The sequence below is a fragment of the Asterias amurensis genome, chromosome 19 (assembly GCF_032118995.1).
Source record: "Asterias amurensis chromosome 19, ASM3211899v1".
Classification (NCBI taxonomy): Eukaryota; Metazoa; Echinodermata; class Asteroidea; order Forcipulatida; family Asteriidae; genus Asterias; species Asterias amurensis.
This window is the reverse complement of record NC_092666.1, coordinates 410073-424470: the sequence shown is the minus strand read 5'-3', so window position 1 is coordinate 424470 and position 14398 is coordinate 410073. Positions and strand designations below refer to the sequence as shown.

Below are 14398 nucleotides of genomic sequence, written 5' to 3'. Positions count from 1 at the left end.
TCTGAAATGGTGGAAAACGGATTGTTATGAAGTGTGTGTGTTTCAAGGGGGGTGGGGTGTTTTACTTTCATGCCTTATGATATCTCTAAGTTCTAATATAGTAGCCAAAATGCCTTTGGACAAAAATGTAATTAAATTTGTTAAGTAGTAATTGAATAATATTTTTGATTTATTTTGCACGCCATACTGGCTTCTGAATATTCAATAAAATACCAACCAATGAAAGGTGTGAAAACATGTGATGTTGCTCCAATGTCATGCATGCACAAGCAACGTTAATGGCGGACTGTCTCTCGCAACGTAAAACCAAAATTTGAAAAATTTTAACACACCATGAAGTGTAAGTGTTCATGTTAAAAAATTGGATAGATGATTTGAAAAAAAAAAAATAGTTTTTGATTGTGAAAAGTTTTCCTGTTATCCTACTGAAAACACATGACACCAGGATACATGTACACTAGAGATCATAGTTTTTTTTCACAAAGTCTCGAGATAGTCACTAACATATATGTTTATGCAAGTATGGCTTCACTGGGGCACAACACTTTCTGGTGATAAATGATAATTGATAAATAATTATAGAATCGCAGAAATTGTACAGGAAAGTTCGTGTAAACATGACAGTAACGGAGGTCGAGTTGACTTGGGTACGAGTTGACTTGGGTACGAGTTAACCTGTTTCGGGTCGCTCAACCGTCGACACTTGTCTAGGCCATCCGTCGAGTTGTCTGAACCGTCGAGTTGTCTGAACCTTCGAGTTGTCCGAACGGACGAGTTGTCTGAACCGTCGAGTTGTCCGACGGACGAGTTGTCTGACGTTCCCTGTCGCAGTGCTGTTCGCCCGGCTAGACAGTGACGGTCTTTGACTTGATTCTAAATTGGTAATTTTGATGCTCATCATCAACACACCATTAACTAGTAACTTACTACCTCCAAGGAAGCACCAACCAATGTGAATGGTGTTCGCTTCAGTCTGTGCGTTAAATACGTTGGAATTCCATTTTGGCAAGTTTTAATGATCAGGTGAGTGGGCGGATTTTATTTAATAAGAAAAAAACTACTCCTACAGAACTAGAGCTATGCGGTTTCGTTCCGCTTTCGTCTCCCGTAAGTTACGGGTAACGATAGCGGAGCGAAACCGCATATCGTAGGTAGTAGGAGGTCTTGTTTTCGACTTTGTGTGTCCCTATTTACCTTAGTCTCTGTGCGTGATATAAACAGTCCCTGGTTTTATTTGCCAAGCAAAGAGTCTCCTCTCCCTTGACGGAGTTGACCAAAACTTAGAAACATGTATCACACTCACTCACTCACTCACTCACTCACTCACTCACTCACTCACTCACTCACTCACTCACTCACGCACTCAGTCGACCCAAGTTGCCGCGTTGCCGCATGTTTGAGTCAGGCTCAATGTATGTCTACACGCCACACAACTCTATCCTGCATACAGCTGATAAGCTCCTTGTTGACTACTCCTGCATCCTCGATCAGGGTCTTGAGCATGGTCTTGGTGGGTCTTCCGGGGCCACGCCTGCCGTGAGTGGGCTCCCACACAATGACTTTATTGGCTGGTAGCTCTGGGTGCCGTAGACAGTGACCAGCAACATGAGCAAGGCGCAACCGGCGCTCCTTGATCTCACTCTTTATACGATTTATTATTGTTTATAAACATTTTGAAAAAAAAGGGGAAAAAACTAAATAAAAAACAGATTTGAAAGCCAATAATTATTCACACACATTTTATCAAATTTTTTATTTTTGTTATTTTTTGCAAATTACCATGGTAATTTTTAAAATTTCATTAAAAGATATTTTGAATAAAATGAAGACAACTGCTGGCTATAGAGTCATACACAGAGTCTGAAAGAACACTTGTAGTCACTGCAGATGTTTCTTCCATGTATGGCTTCACCGGGAAACCCGGCATGCTTTCTTGCGTGCCGTGAAAACAGGAAAAACTCAAAACAAATGGGGCCAGTTGAAGTCATCGAAGATCAGTGTGTGGTGTCAACATTTCAATGTCCATCAAGTTTTAATATGCTTTTGCATACTTAATATAAACAAATGAAGATAATTAGGGCATCGGTTGATATATGGCATCATTATTTTTTCCCCAATTCAAAGAAAAAGGCATAATACCGTGAAAACTGGTAAGAGGAGGATCCTCCTCTTACCAGTTTAGGGACACCTCGAAAACAGGACCTCCTTACGATACATGTTGTAGCCCGACATCATGCGCCAATACGCTGGACCATTCTTCCACTAGTTTTTTTCTACCTCGATGGCGCTGCGGGACTGAGCGGAGGGAGTCAAGCGTATTATTGGCAACATTGGCACTATGTATGATGGGGCTAATTTCTTGGCACAAAGTTTCGGTTTATAATTATGAACCTAGGAGAGATCATAAGACTACTATAGCCTAGGGCCTATTTAGTATTACAACCGGCCATTACATTACAACCTGCTCATCCTTATTTTATCAATTGAGGTAAATTAGATACTAATTATTTCATTTAGAATAAAAAAGTGGTGGTGCCATACGAAAACTTTTCCATTTTGATTATTTCTCTCGTTTGCAGATTCAGCTCCTTTTAAAGACAAATGATACTAACGGTAATTGTCAAAGACCAGTCTTCTCACTTGGTGTATCTGAACATATTCAAAAAATAACCAACCTTTGAAAATTTGAGCTCAATTGGTCATTGAAGTTGCGAGATAGTAATGAAAGAAAAAACACCCTTGTCACACAAAGTTGTGTGCTTTCAGATGCTGATTTCAAGACCTCAAAGACTAAATCTGAGGTCTGGAAATCAAGTTCGTGGAAAATTACTTCTTTCTCGAAAACTACATCTCTTCAGAGGGAGCCGTTTCTACTATCAACCTTTCCCTTTTACTCATCACAAAGAAAGGTTTTATGCTAATAATTATTTTGAGTAATTACTAATAGTGTCCACTGCCTTTGATGATTATGTCTGAGATTCTTTCCTTTTATTAACATTAAACAATCCCATTAAACTTAAATCAAGCCTTGGGTTTGCAATTACTGACCTGTTTTTTGGATACGCTCCTTACTCCAAGCCCGCCAAATCACTTTTAAAAACGCAGCCAAAAAATGCCCATTACCTGGCGTGAACTGTCAGTAATTGCGTCCAGATGCGACTGTTTCGCCATAATAGCTAAATAATGTGTGTGTGATAGCAAAGATCTTGTTTGTAGGCGCTATGGAATTCCATGTAGGCCTCAATCAAGCAAGCCTCAAATTATCGATGAGGGTCTACTAAAAATTCCATAAAGGCCCCTAAGAAACTCAACTTTTCTATATGGACCATGTGAACGTCTGCAATTCGGACCCTGAAATTTTCAAAATGAAAGCTATTTTGTTTTTAAAGATACCTATTGTTAAAAACCAAGAGGTATTTGCATGATTTTACACAATTTTGACAGCCTTATTATTGATTATTTACTATTTTTTTTCGAAATGGTCGCTTAGTATTTCAAATCAAACAGGCCACCAATTCTTCAGTTTGAATCAACCGCAAACTTATTTTATTAGTTCCATGAGGACTTGTGCTAACACTAACAGGGTCGGATAACACTAAAAAGATTTGCAGATTGTTGCGTAGACGAGCAAACTGAGTCAGAGTGTGACTTTTATCAGAGTAAGAGTAACTTTTATTAGAGAGAAACAACAAGTACATGTAACATCAAACATGGTCTCTTATACACAAGTAGTAAACAAGGTCGCTTGAGGGCGCTATTAACTTTGTCTAAGTCCTCAACTCAACACAGATGGATTAAAAAATTATAATAATAATAACAAATAGTACTAAAAAGGATAAGGCCCCAAAATAGGATGCGGGCGGGTACGATCAACTCGTATTTTTTTTATTTGGCCTAAGTCGAGGTTGCTTCAGATTTGATTGGAGTATCAAACGTCAGTATTGTGCAGGGACCTCAACCACCAATAGAGGTATTTTAATGATCAAGTTTTCATATTTGCAGGAGTATTTATTTATCCCTGTTGAATGCGCAGGTAGTGGGGAATGTTGACAAATGCTTTAACAGCGAAGAAAATCAAAATTCGACAATTGAGAAAAAGAAAAAATTGCGACTTTGGGATCGCCATTTTTGTCTGTCCGCGTGAAGTTATACTGTGCAAAATAAACCGTCAAGTAAATGACATCGGCTATTTACTGACGTTGGAGAGTCCATCGGACGGCTCCAGATGGAAAACCAAATGTATCTGAGGTGATAAACAACGGAAATAATCTTTTAAACTCGTTTTTATCATATTTGACATTTTTCTAACTGTGGTTGTGCAAGGTCCATTAAGGATGCTGATATCGATACTCAAAATCTTCTACCTTGATTTTATAGTTGAAAGGCATGGGCCGTCAAAGTTGTGTATGATATCATGCCAGGTACCTCTTATTACAATGTAGGCCTTAATAAACAAAATAGCTTTCACTTATCAAAATATACAGCCCAGCTAAGGGTCCGATATCAGATTTACAAATGGTCCTTATAAAAAAATAGTATGTCACATGCTGATCACATGGTGACTGCTCTATATTCTGACATCCCATAGATGTTCCGACACCCCTATGTTCCGACAACTCAGCCTATATTCTGACACCCCTATATTCTGACACCCCTATAGATATTCTGGACACCCTTATGCTCGGGAGAAACTCCACGAACATTTTGTGTTAGCCATTTTTCAAGAAAAAGTGTGCGAATGACACATGGCAGCAACTTCATCCATAGACGTACTGGTAACCTTTCTTTATGTAGTTCCCCAGAGGAGTTCAATTGACATGAAAAGTGTTATTCTTCTATTAGCAACTTTGGGTTGTTAAGAAGAAGGCTGAGTAATAGGGGGAGGGGTGGGTGGTAGGACTTAATGAAAGAAATTAAACATCGGCGCAATATACACAGGGGAGAGGTGGAATTGTTATAAATTGAAGGCTCATGAAATGTTGTCAGCACTGACACGCAACTAACAAAGAACAAGATATCGGTTATTTCATCAGCAGCATTTGGCATACTATCCTACCACCCTCCTCCTCTAACAACCCCCAACCTACTGACATGTCTCACTACACCCGAGAGGTTTCTCACACAATGGGCAACCCTAACAATAGCCCTGAGCCCGCCAACCACACACCCAATCAGAGCATTGATTGACCTGCAGTGGATCCACTGAACCCAGGTATAAATAAGCCCACTCTTCTCTTACCTCTTCAGTCTACTTAACTTTTAATAAATAGTACAAATTCAACTTGTGAATGTTTAAACTTATGCCGGTTGAAATTAGCAGGGAAACCTGTTACATACAAGTTGTGTTTTTGTCTAGGTCAACAGAGTAGCAATGTGCGAAAATAACATGTTGGAACATAGGGATGTCAGAACATACATGTAGGGGTGTCAGAACATAGGGGTGTCGGAATATAGGTTCAGCTGTCGGAACATAGGGGTGTCGGAATATAGGGGTGTCAGAATATAGGGGTGTCGGAACATAGAAATGTCTGAATATAGGCCGAGTTGTCGGAACATATGGGTGATGGAACATAGGGGTGTTGGAACATAGGGGTGTCGGAATATAGGTGTGTAACCGATCACACATCGATGTATGGGTAAAACCAAAATGATAGCCTATTACCCAAATCCAGTTATCATATATTGCATGTATTGTAAAGTAAAATATTATCTGAGATGTTACCATAACCAAATCCCCTAATGACATTTTCACGGATGTTTACAATAAACCCACCGACACCCACCAGTACCTTCTCTCCAACAGCTGTCACCCTAGTCACTGTAAGAAGGCCATTGCTTACAGTCAGGCTTACGTATTAGACGTATCTGTTCAACAGATACCCTGTATAAGAGGCGCTCATCAGAGCTAAGGAAACACCTTGTATCTAGGGGTCACAGCGAACGCAGGGTCCAACTTGCAATCAACAGGGCTCTCAGCGTACCTCGTCATACATTACTCTATTGACCACAGGAGCTAAAAAAGCTCCTACCAATAGAGTTGCGTTGGTCACAACCTTACACCCCAAACATGACCATCTTTCACTCCTCCAACAGGTTACACACAGCAATACCTGAGGTCCCCATGGTTTCATTCTGCAGCCCTAAGAGCCTGGGTGACATCCTATTCAGGGACAAGTTTCCCCAGGTACAATCTAAACAGCTAGCAATGGTGATGACACACACCTCAAGCAAAGAGAATCACACTGGATCCACCAACTAAAGACAGTCCAACCCTTTGGCATGTTTGGACTGAACACTAGTGTTCAATAACTTCCAATTACCCTCCACTTCACTTCTGCCTAAGAATTTATGTGTTGTATCTAGGCCTATATTGTGTAACTAAAGTGTAAATAAACTCTCTTTTTTTGTCAATAAGTTTTTATTATTGTATATTTTTACTATAACTATCTCGTGTACATTGTAGTATTTTTCTACAGGTCCCTCTCACCTTTTTTTAACAACATCCTATCTTTGATCTTGTTTTTCTCTAATTGTCCATTGTTAGTTGCATCATGATGCAATTACTCTCTTATCATACCCTTGTTTCCCTGCATGCATTGTTTTTGAAAAATACATTTACAACTTTTATTGTCCAGGAGCCTATCTTTCATACTGTAAATCCATTGTCCTCACCACTTTACTCCTATATATGCCTCTATGCATGAGGTACGTCACAGTGCTAACCCAAAATGAGGCGATGGGCGCAGCCACTGCAGGTGATGGGGAACGTGCGCCCATAGCCTAATTTGGGGTAAGAATTATGACATCTTGCATAAATATTAAGAGAGGCGTATAATTGGTTCATAGCCACCCATTGTTTCTAAAATAGAAACTTTGATTTGCTATAATTTTCCCACTTCTCTCTGGATCCCTCCCTTAATCCGTTTCCCCTCTCTTTTTCTATAATTTCTATAAATGGAGTATGTGTTTGTTTGTACTTGTTGTATGCCTCTGAAGGCCATCTACTCTACTCATTATGAATTAAAATACTTTGTATACATTTCAGGTACTTGTGAACACTATGAGCACCAGCAGTAGGAGAATATGTCTCCTTTACATATTCTTCTTGTCAAATCTTGTGATGACTCTTGGGATGCAGTGTTCTGGAATCAGACCATCTTTCCGCTTTGATTGTTACCCAGAAACGGGAAGTAATCAACAGAATTGCAACAAACGTGGCTGCTGCTGGTTACCACCCCCCAGAAATGACAGAGTTCTTGAAGGTGTGCCATTTTGTTTTTATCCAAGAGACTTCCCTTCTTATCGAATGGATTCTCTTAAGCAGACAGACTTCGGTTACAGTTTGAATCTAACGCGCACAACGAAAAGCTACTATGAAAAGGATGTGATGCAGCTCCAGATGGATGTATATTATGAAACTGCACAAAGGTTACACTTCAAGGTAAGCAGCCACTAGACAGATAGACATTTACATGTATCGGGATGGGAGTTTTATGACATGCTTGCCCCTTGGGACCCTTGCTCTTAAAACAAGATAACCACAATGTTTTTCCAAAATGTTTTTAGTTAATGTACTTAATTAACATTGACCCAATGTAAAAATAGGAACAAACTTGCATAATGTACATACTTGTGTACCGACCGAAGAACTAAGTCACTGCCATGATGCTGCCCGCATTAATGATGATAACTAGATATCATTATATATTTCGTTTGCGGTAACACCAGCACCAGGATTGACTGGGAATGTGTGAATGTACCACTTCATACCCATGAAATTAGGGAATAACAGTGCGAGGACCCGGTCTTCACTGCGTGGTAATGACTGGGTTGGTGGCTGGCGCTGTTAACGGACCGAGCCGGAAGCGAGGTCCGTTAACAGTCTAGCCACCAACCGCAGAATTCCCCCTTAGATTTGCTACCACGCTCTAACTCGCTCTAATGACGGATGGTTTCATCCAATAGTATAATAGGACCGCACGATCACAGACTTGGAACCAAGTCTAAATACCATGCTGTTGTCAAAAATGTAGTCAGGATGCCCTGCAACACAGAGAAAAATGCACGCGAAATGCCATTACAAAATAGCCGACTTCAGGGTACCAGTCACTGCACACAAAAAGGTAGGTGATACAGTGCATTGAACGTTGGTTTGTGTTTGTAGTGAAGTGTTTTTCGAAATGTTTTGTCCGCGCGCAATATTTTTTTTCTGGGCGCACGACAATTTTGTCCGGGCGCGGCATTTTTTGTCCGGGCGCATTTGGTATTTTGAGAATTTTGTTGTCCGGGCGCAGCACCCGGAAAAAAACGCATGTGGAGAACCTTGATGCAACTGCGCCAACGAGCCAAGTTTGGTTTGTTCAACTGCGATTCTAACAGTTTCCAAAATAGCCCTTTGCCCTACCTCACCAAGCTCCTGAACACCTAAAACCATTTTAATGTATTGCTAAATTTTCTGGTCTTCATTGTATGACATGTAGTCAATTTGTTTGTACATCTCTGCCAGGCCTTTGTTTTTGAGATTTGTTATCATAATGTTCACTATGTATTTTCTATTGTAAAGCTTTTTAACAAATTGTTTAATATTTTTAACGATTGTGCATAATGTCAAGCAGAGCTTCTCTATAATGTCAAGCAGAGCTTCTCTATTGGCTTCTTTGGATACTCACTAGTCTGCATGTATTGATACGTAACATTTTAAAAATGTAAATAGCCCCCAAAAACTACATGTATGTGACCCTTTTTTTTTGCATTTTTAACAATTTTATCTTTTAATTTCTGCCCTAAATTTCCCCTTTCCATGTACAACCATTTTAATGAATTTGTGGTTTGAGAATCTGTTATTTGAACATGTTTTGACTATTTAGGAATAACTCAATGAGCTTTGCCACGTAACGCCCTCTGTCGGCAAAAGTTGTCCATGTTAATAGATTTTCTCCAAGGCTGTGTGTTGTACAGAATCTGCAGGTGTAATGCTTAATGTGCAGCAATTATTTACTCCATCCGTGAACGTGTACTGCAAAGAAGACTATATTCAATTAAATTCAGTTGTTTTATTGTCACACATGCACAGTGAAATTTAGGCTTGCGAGTCTAAAAATATTTTTAATTACCTAAAAAGTACAGAAAAACCTTAAACCACAAAAAACAAAGGCATACAATAACAAATTAACGATATATGACATTATTCAAAAAGACAACAGTAACAAATTGAAAACCTGGTAAACAATAAAAATTATTAATAATTAAGTAATCTTATTGCACTGGGATAAAAACTATTGCGAGTACGGTTGGAGTAGGCTCTGATCACTCTATATCGCTTACCTGATCTCATTAATTCAAACAAACTATTCACAGGGTGAAATTCATCCGAAATAATAGATCTCAAACCTGTACGGCAAAACGCTTATCCAAAGCAGGAAGCTAACAACCAATAATAAAACTAGCAGTGCTGACTAAACGATTGAGGCGTTTTTGGTCATCTGTCGTGATGTTGCCAAACCAGACAGTGATGGAGAGTGTCAAAACACTCTCTACAACTGCCTGAAGTCTTAGCTGACACGAAAATGCCTTAATCTTCTAAGAAAGAACAACCGTTGCTAGGCCTTCCTAACAACGGAATCAACATGAGTCACCCTTTGATATGTTCACTCCTAGATACTTAAAAGAATCATCAATTTCCACTTCAAATCCATTAATATTCAACGGCTTAACTTTGTCTGCATTTCTTCTAAAGTCTACAATATTAGTCTTTTGAACATTTAATTCTAAGTTGTTGTCTTGTCACCATTGAACTAAATTATTATTTCATCACGATGCATGGAATCTTCCACCTAATGTAGTGTCGTCAGCATATTTTACCATAAAATTATAAACAGAATTTACTTCACAATCATGTGTAAGCAATGAGTACAGCAACGGTGATAAAATACATCCTTGTGGCCCTCCTGTTCTTAGGACTTAAAAAAATTGTCCAAATCTATTCCTCTGTGATAAAACATCTAAAATCTAACGACACAAAGATTGATTAAAATTCAAAGTTATAAGTTTGTTATGCAACTTAAAAGGAGATATGTTGTTTAACGCTGAACTACATGTATGTATAACCCATTATATAAAACCCTGCAATAATTAGGGACGTCCTTATCAAGGATCTGAGATGCTTTGAATAAAGACCATGATACTGCATCGTCAACTGCCTTGTAAGCAAACTGGAAAGGGTCTCACATGGCAAGTTTTCAATGACCAATGAATAATTTACATCAAATTTTGCATAAAAGTCATTTCAAGATCTGAGAAGTCGTGGGGTGGCACGTCTGGTCCAGATGCCTTGTTTATTTTTAGCTGACGTACATGTAGCACGCGACGAGTGGCTTTGAGTGTTATTTCAAATGGGGAGGTGCATTTCACTCATATCTTGTTAATGATCCTTTGGACGATTAAAGCGTGTACATGTAGACAAGTAATTCAGTTGATCTGGAAATGTTGTATCGTCATTGCTTGTCTTGACTTTGGTTTTGCATTTGGCGTCCGGGTTTCTGCTAAATTCGAACCCTGCATACTGTGTGAGCGCCGGACGTAACGCGCACGGAGGACGACTGCAACAGGGTCTGACACGATAATCAAGTGATGTTTTAAAACTTTGTACCAAAGTTCTACATGATACAAAACGTAGCTTCTGTTCCCCTGCTTACTGTACTAAAAGGTACAGTACAGAACATGTACATTGTACATACGGCTCCATTATTTTGTAATCTTAGATTACTACAAATTATTGACCTTTATCAACTACATTGGGGTAAATTTATGTATAAAGCTATGAATAACGCAGTGCCAAGTTGCATTAATTCACTTTTCACACTAACTTCAAACATCCATTCTCACTATACTTGTAGCACTGCCAAGAAATACCTGTTCGTTTCCCGCCAGAGAACAACATTATACCAAAATAGTCTTGTTCAACGTGGCATTATGTTGTGGAATAACTTGAGTTACTCAATTAAATGTTCAATTACTCTTTCTGCCTTCACAAGAAAAAAAAGAAAAAAAAACTTCTTGATGCTTATTCGTAGATTTGAAGTATATAATTGTTAACTTACTCACCATCGTATATTAGCCTCTGTCATGTATTCTGTTTGTCTAGTCTGTCTTGTGTTTTCTTTCTTCTGTATAGTATTTTATGTTGTTTGTCTGTCCATAGGTTAAGGCACAAAAGCCTCTGCTTCACCCTAACCTAATTGTTGTCCTACTTTAAAGGCAGTGGACACTATTGGTAATTACTCAAAATAATTATTAGCATACAACCTTTCTTGGTGACAAGTAATGGGGAGAGGTTAGTGGTATAAAACATTGTGAGAAACAGCTCCCTCTGAAGTGCCATAGTTTTGGAGAAAGAAATAGTTTTCCATGAATTTGATTTTGAGACCTCAAGTTTAGAACTTCGTGTGACAAGGGTGTTTTCTTCTTTCATTATTATCTCGCAACTTTGATGACCGATTGAGCTCAAATTTTCACAGGTTTGTTATTTTATGCATATGTTGAGATACACCAACTGTGAAGGCTAGTCTTTGACAATTACCAATAGTGTCCACTGCCTTTAAGCATGCTTTAAGCTTCCTAAAAATCATTGTAAACTTTCATATCCTAAGATATGTATTTTCCTGCGTTACAGCGTATAGCAGGAAAATATTGTCTGTTGGTCACTAGCAAGCGCGTACGCTTGCAAAGAATTTGGTATGCAAAGCCCAAGTTGGGCTAAGAAAGTAGCCCAAGGTGTGGCGCATTCCTGAAGGCGCCACAACAAAGAGAATGGGTTTGGGATCATTCTAGCCCGCGAACACCGTTCTGCTGGGACGGGTTAATTTTAAATTGAGGGAATACATGTTTGTATTATAAGAAATTTAATAAGGTGATACAAACCACACAAAGATTGGAACGGTTTTCATAAGTTATTACAAACCCTAAATCTAAGTTGTTTTATAGCTTAATTTTAGGGGACAAAATTATTCATGGCCCTTAAAGTTGAAAGACGAAAACGTTTATATTCGGTGACAAGAGAAAAAAGACAAAGGATCTGAATGTCATTACCATAATGCAATTAGAGTTACTTTAACAGGGATATATTTAATTACTTCTAGAATTATTTGCATTAAAATTATTTCCATTTAGCTAAATTTGTAACAAAATTAAGCCTAAGTTTTAAGCTTTCGGAAAATAACGTGAAGTGTAGATTTATTTATTTGTTTCGCTAAATTTGTGACAGATAGTAGGCCACAAGGTTTTCCAGAGTCTTTTAGCTCAAAGAGTTTTATCTCTGGTTTTTAACCCTGGGCACAGTAAGTGGGAAAAGTTCCACATGGAGCAGCCTGAAGGGCCATGTGTGCAATGGCACGCAGACAATAAGAATGTCATTTGCATTGTAAATGTATGTGTGGTATACTGAGTATCAGAGAATGACAAAAAGGATGTAATACAATGTAATGAGTAAAAGTACTGAAAAATGTAAAAATCAGTTGAATAAACTAGCCCAGCAGCCAGTTCGGCAGGCTCAACTCAATTTTGGTGTAAAATTGTGAAAATTATTATAATTAGGATAATTTTGGTTTAATGTTTGTCAAGGCACGCTATGCGTGGAAAACAGACACTAAGTCATACTGTAAACTACTCTGGTAATTTGAGTATAATTATCAAACTTTGTAAAGTGTGTAAGTGTACATGTAGGGCAGCAATGAAATAAATGTGTGCAAATACAAAAAATACAAAAATATCGGCTTGCCATTCAGGTTTATGAATGGATATCCTACATGTAAGTATTGTTCGTGTTGGAGAAACTCCCACTTGGGTCAAATACGCACATGGCCCGTTCATTATGGATTTAACGTCAATATTAAATGGCACAACAGATCAGTGGTAGGGTACCACGTTATGTCGCCCTTCAGCAAGCGGCAATTGGTCGATGTGCAAACTTGGCCCGCATATTCCACATTTTTTGCCTTAAATGTTTTGTTTTCAGGAAATTGACAGTGATTGTGAAAATGTCTACCAAAGATTACAACCGATTTCTCACAGCTAAAAAAATATACATAACTAACTTTATGATCAACATTATTTCCTACCAACATGTCTTGCGTGTGTTTCTTTATGTCCTATAGAAAATACAACACTTCCATTATTATTAAGGGAATCAATGTGAGGTAAATTATCAAGAACCAGGCCTCGGCGGGTTTAAACCACTAGTTGAAAACCGATTCAACACACTTTGATTCCCATTCATAAATACCTTTTCGGTCGAAAAAAAAAAAAAATCAAAACTTTTTGGTAAAAAAGTAAAATAAATGCACAAATTGTAATTGTTAAATGATTTCTTTCAACACAACACCCCTCCAGTTATGAAATGGTAAAGCCCCCCGCCGCCCTCGGGTAAACAACTCCATATAAGGGAATGCTGTGCGCTTCGTGCGTACCACGGGATATGGCACAACTGTTGCTCTCGACCAATAGAAATGAAGAAGCTGTCTTATAAGCATAGGTGCAAGCTCGCATGTCACGCCCATGTTTGAACACTTTTTACTGGTCATACATAAAGGTTTATAAAAACCCACGTGACGCGCTCTCCACCAATAGGAATAGCGAAACTGTCAGATGTATTTATGAATTTAATTTTATGAATCAATCAACCGATAACTTCGATCATTCACCTAACAGCCTCCCGAAAGGCTGCAGAAGGTGACATTTTTGCGAGTGTAACTATAGTAACATACAATTTTTTGATCTTTTCAGATTTATGATCCCAAGGTCAAGCGGTATGAGGTGCCAATCACTACACCTAAAGTTGCAAAGAGAGCTCCTTTGACAGAGTATAATGTGCAGTTCTCCAAGTCTCCCCTGGGAATACTGGTTACACGTGCAAAAGATAGCACAGTTTTGTGAGTAAAATTAGTTGTCAAGACTTTCTAGATTAAGTTGTAATGTTCCTAAATTCAACAAAAAATTCCACGGATGATGAAGACGAAGCTATTCCTACTATAAACTAACTTAAAGGCACTGGACACTATTGATAATTACTCAAAATAATTGCAAAAAAATGTACTTGGTAACGAGCGATAGAGAGCTGTTGATAGTGTGGTTGGTTTCATGCGAGACTCGTTCAAGTTTGGAAGTCCAAGGAGAAGTCCAACCGCTGGGGTGAAGGTTTCCCTTATCCCGAACCCAAGTTGTACCTCCGACCCGAGGAATACTACAATGTACGAGCAGTCCCGGGCCAAAGATGCAGGCTCGTTTGGGTGGAGAGCTACCGCCTGATTGGTAGCTGATTTGTCTGTTGCACTTTTGGGGCAGAGCATGGCAGGGTATCTTTCTACTTGGGTTGGGAGAACATCTCCGACACAGCTGAATGTGT

General features: G+C 38.8%; 1 protein-coding gene across 2 annotated transcripts in view; it reads left to right on the top strand.

Annotated features, from left to right (window-relative positions):
* Positions 1-608: 608 nt before the first annotated feature.
* Positions 609-14398, top strand: part of LOC139951715 (lysosomal alpha-glucosidase-like) — a 232474-nt gene continuing 218684 nt past the window's right edge. The window contains exons 1-3 of one of the 2 annotated variants that reach the window (XM_071950765.1): positions 609-1023; positions 7046-7441; positions 13780-13925. In XM_071950765.1, the coding sequence (XP_071806866.1) occupies positions 7061-7441; positions 13780-13925 (527 nt within the window). In that variant the 5' untranslated portion in view covers positions 609-1023; positions 7046-7060. The remainder of the gene's footprint in view (positions 1024-7045; positions 7442-13779; positions 13926-14398) is intronic. The other variant, XM_071950763.1, reaches the window with a different exon arrangement.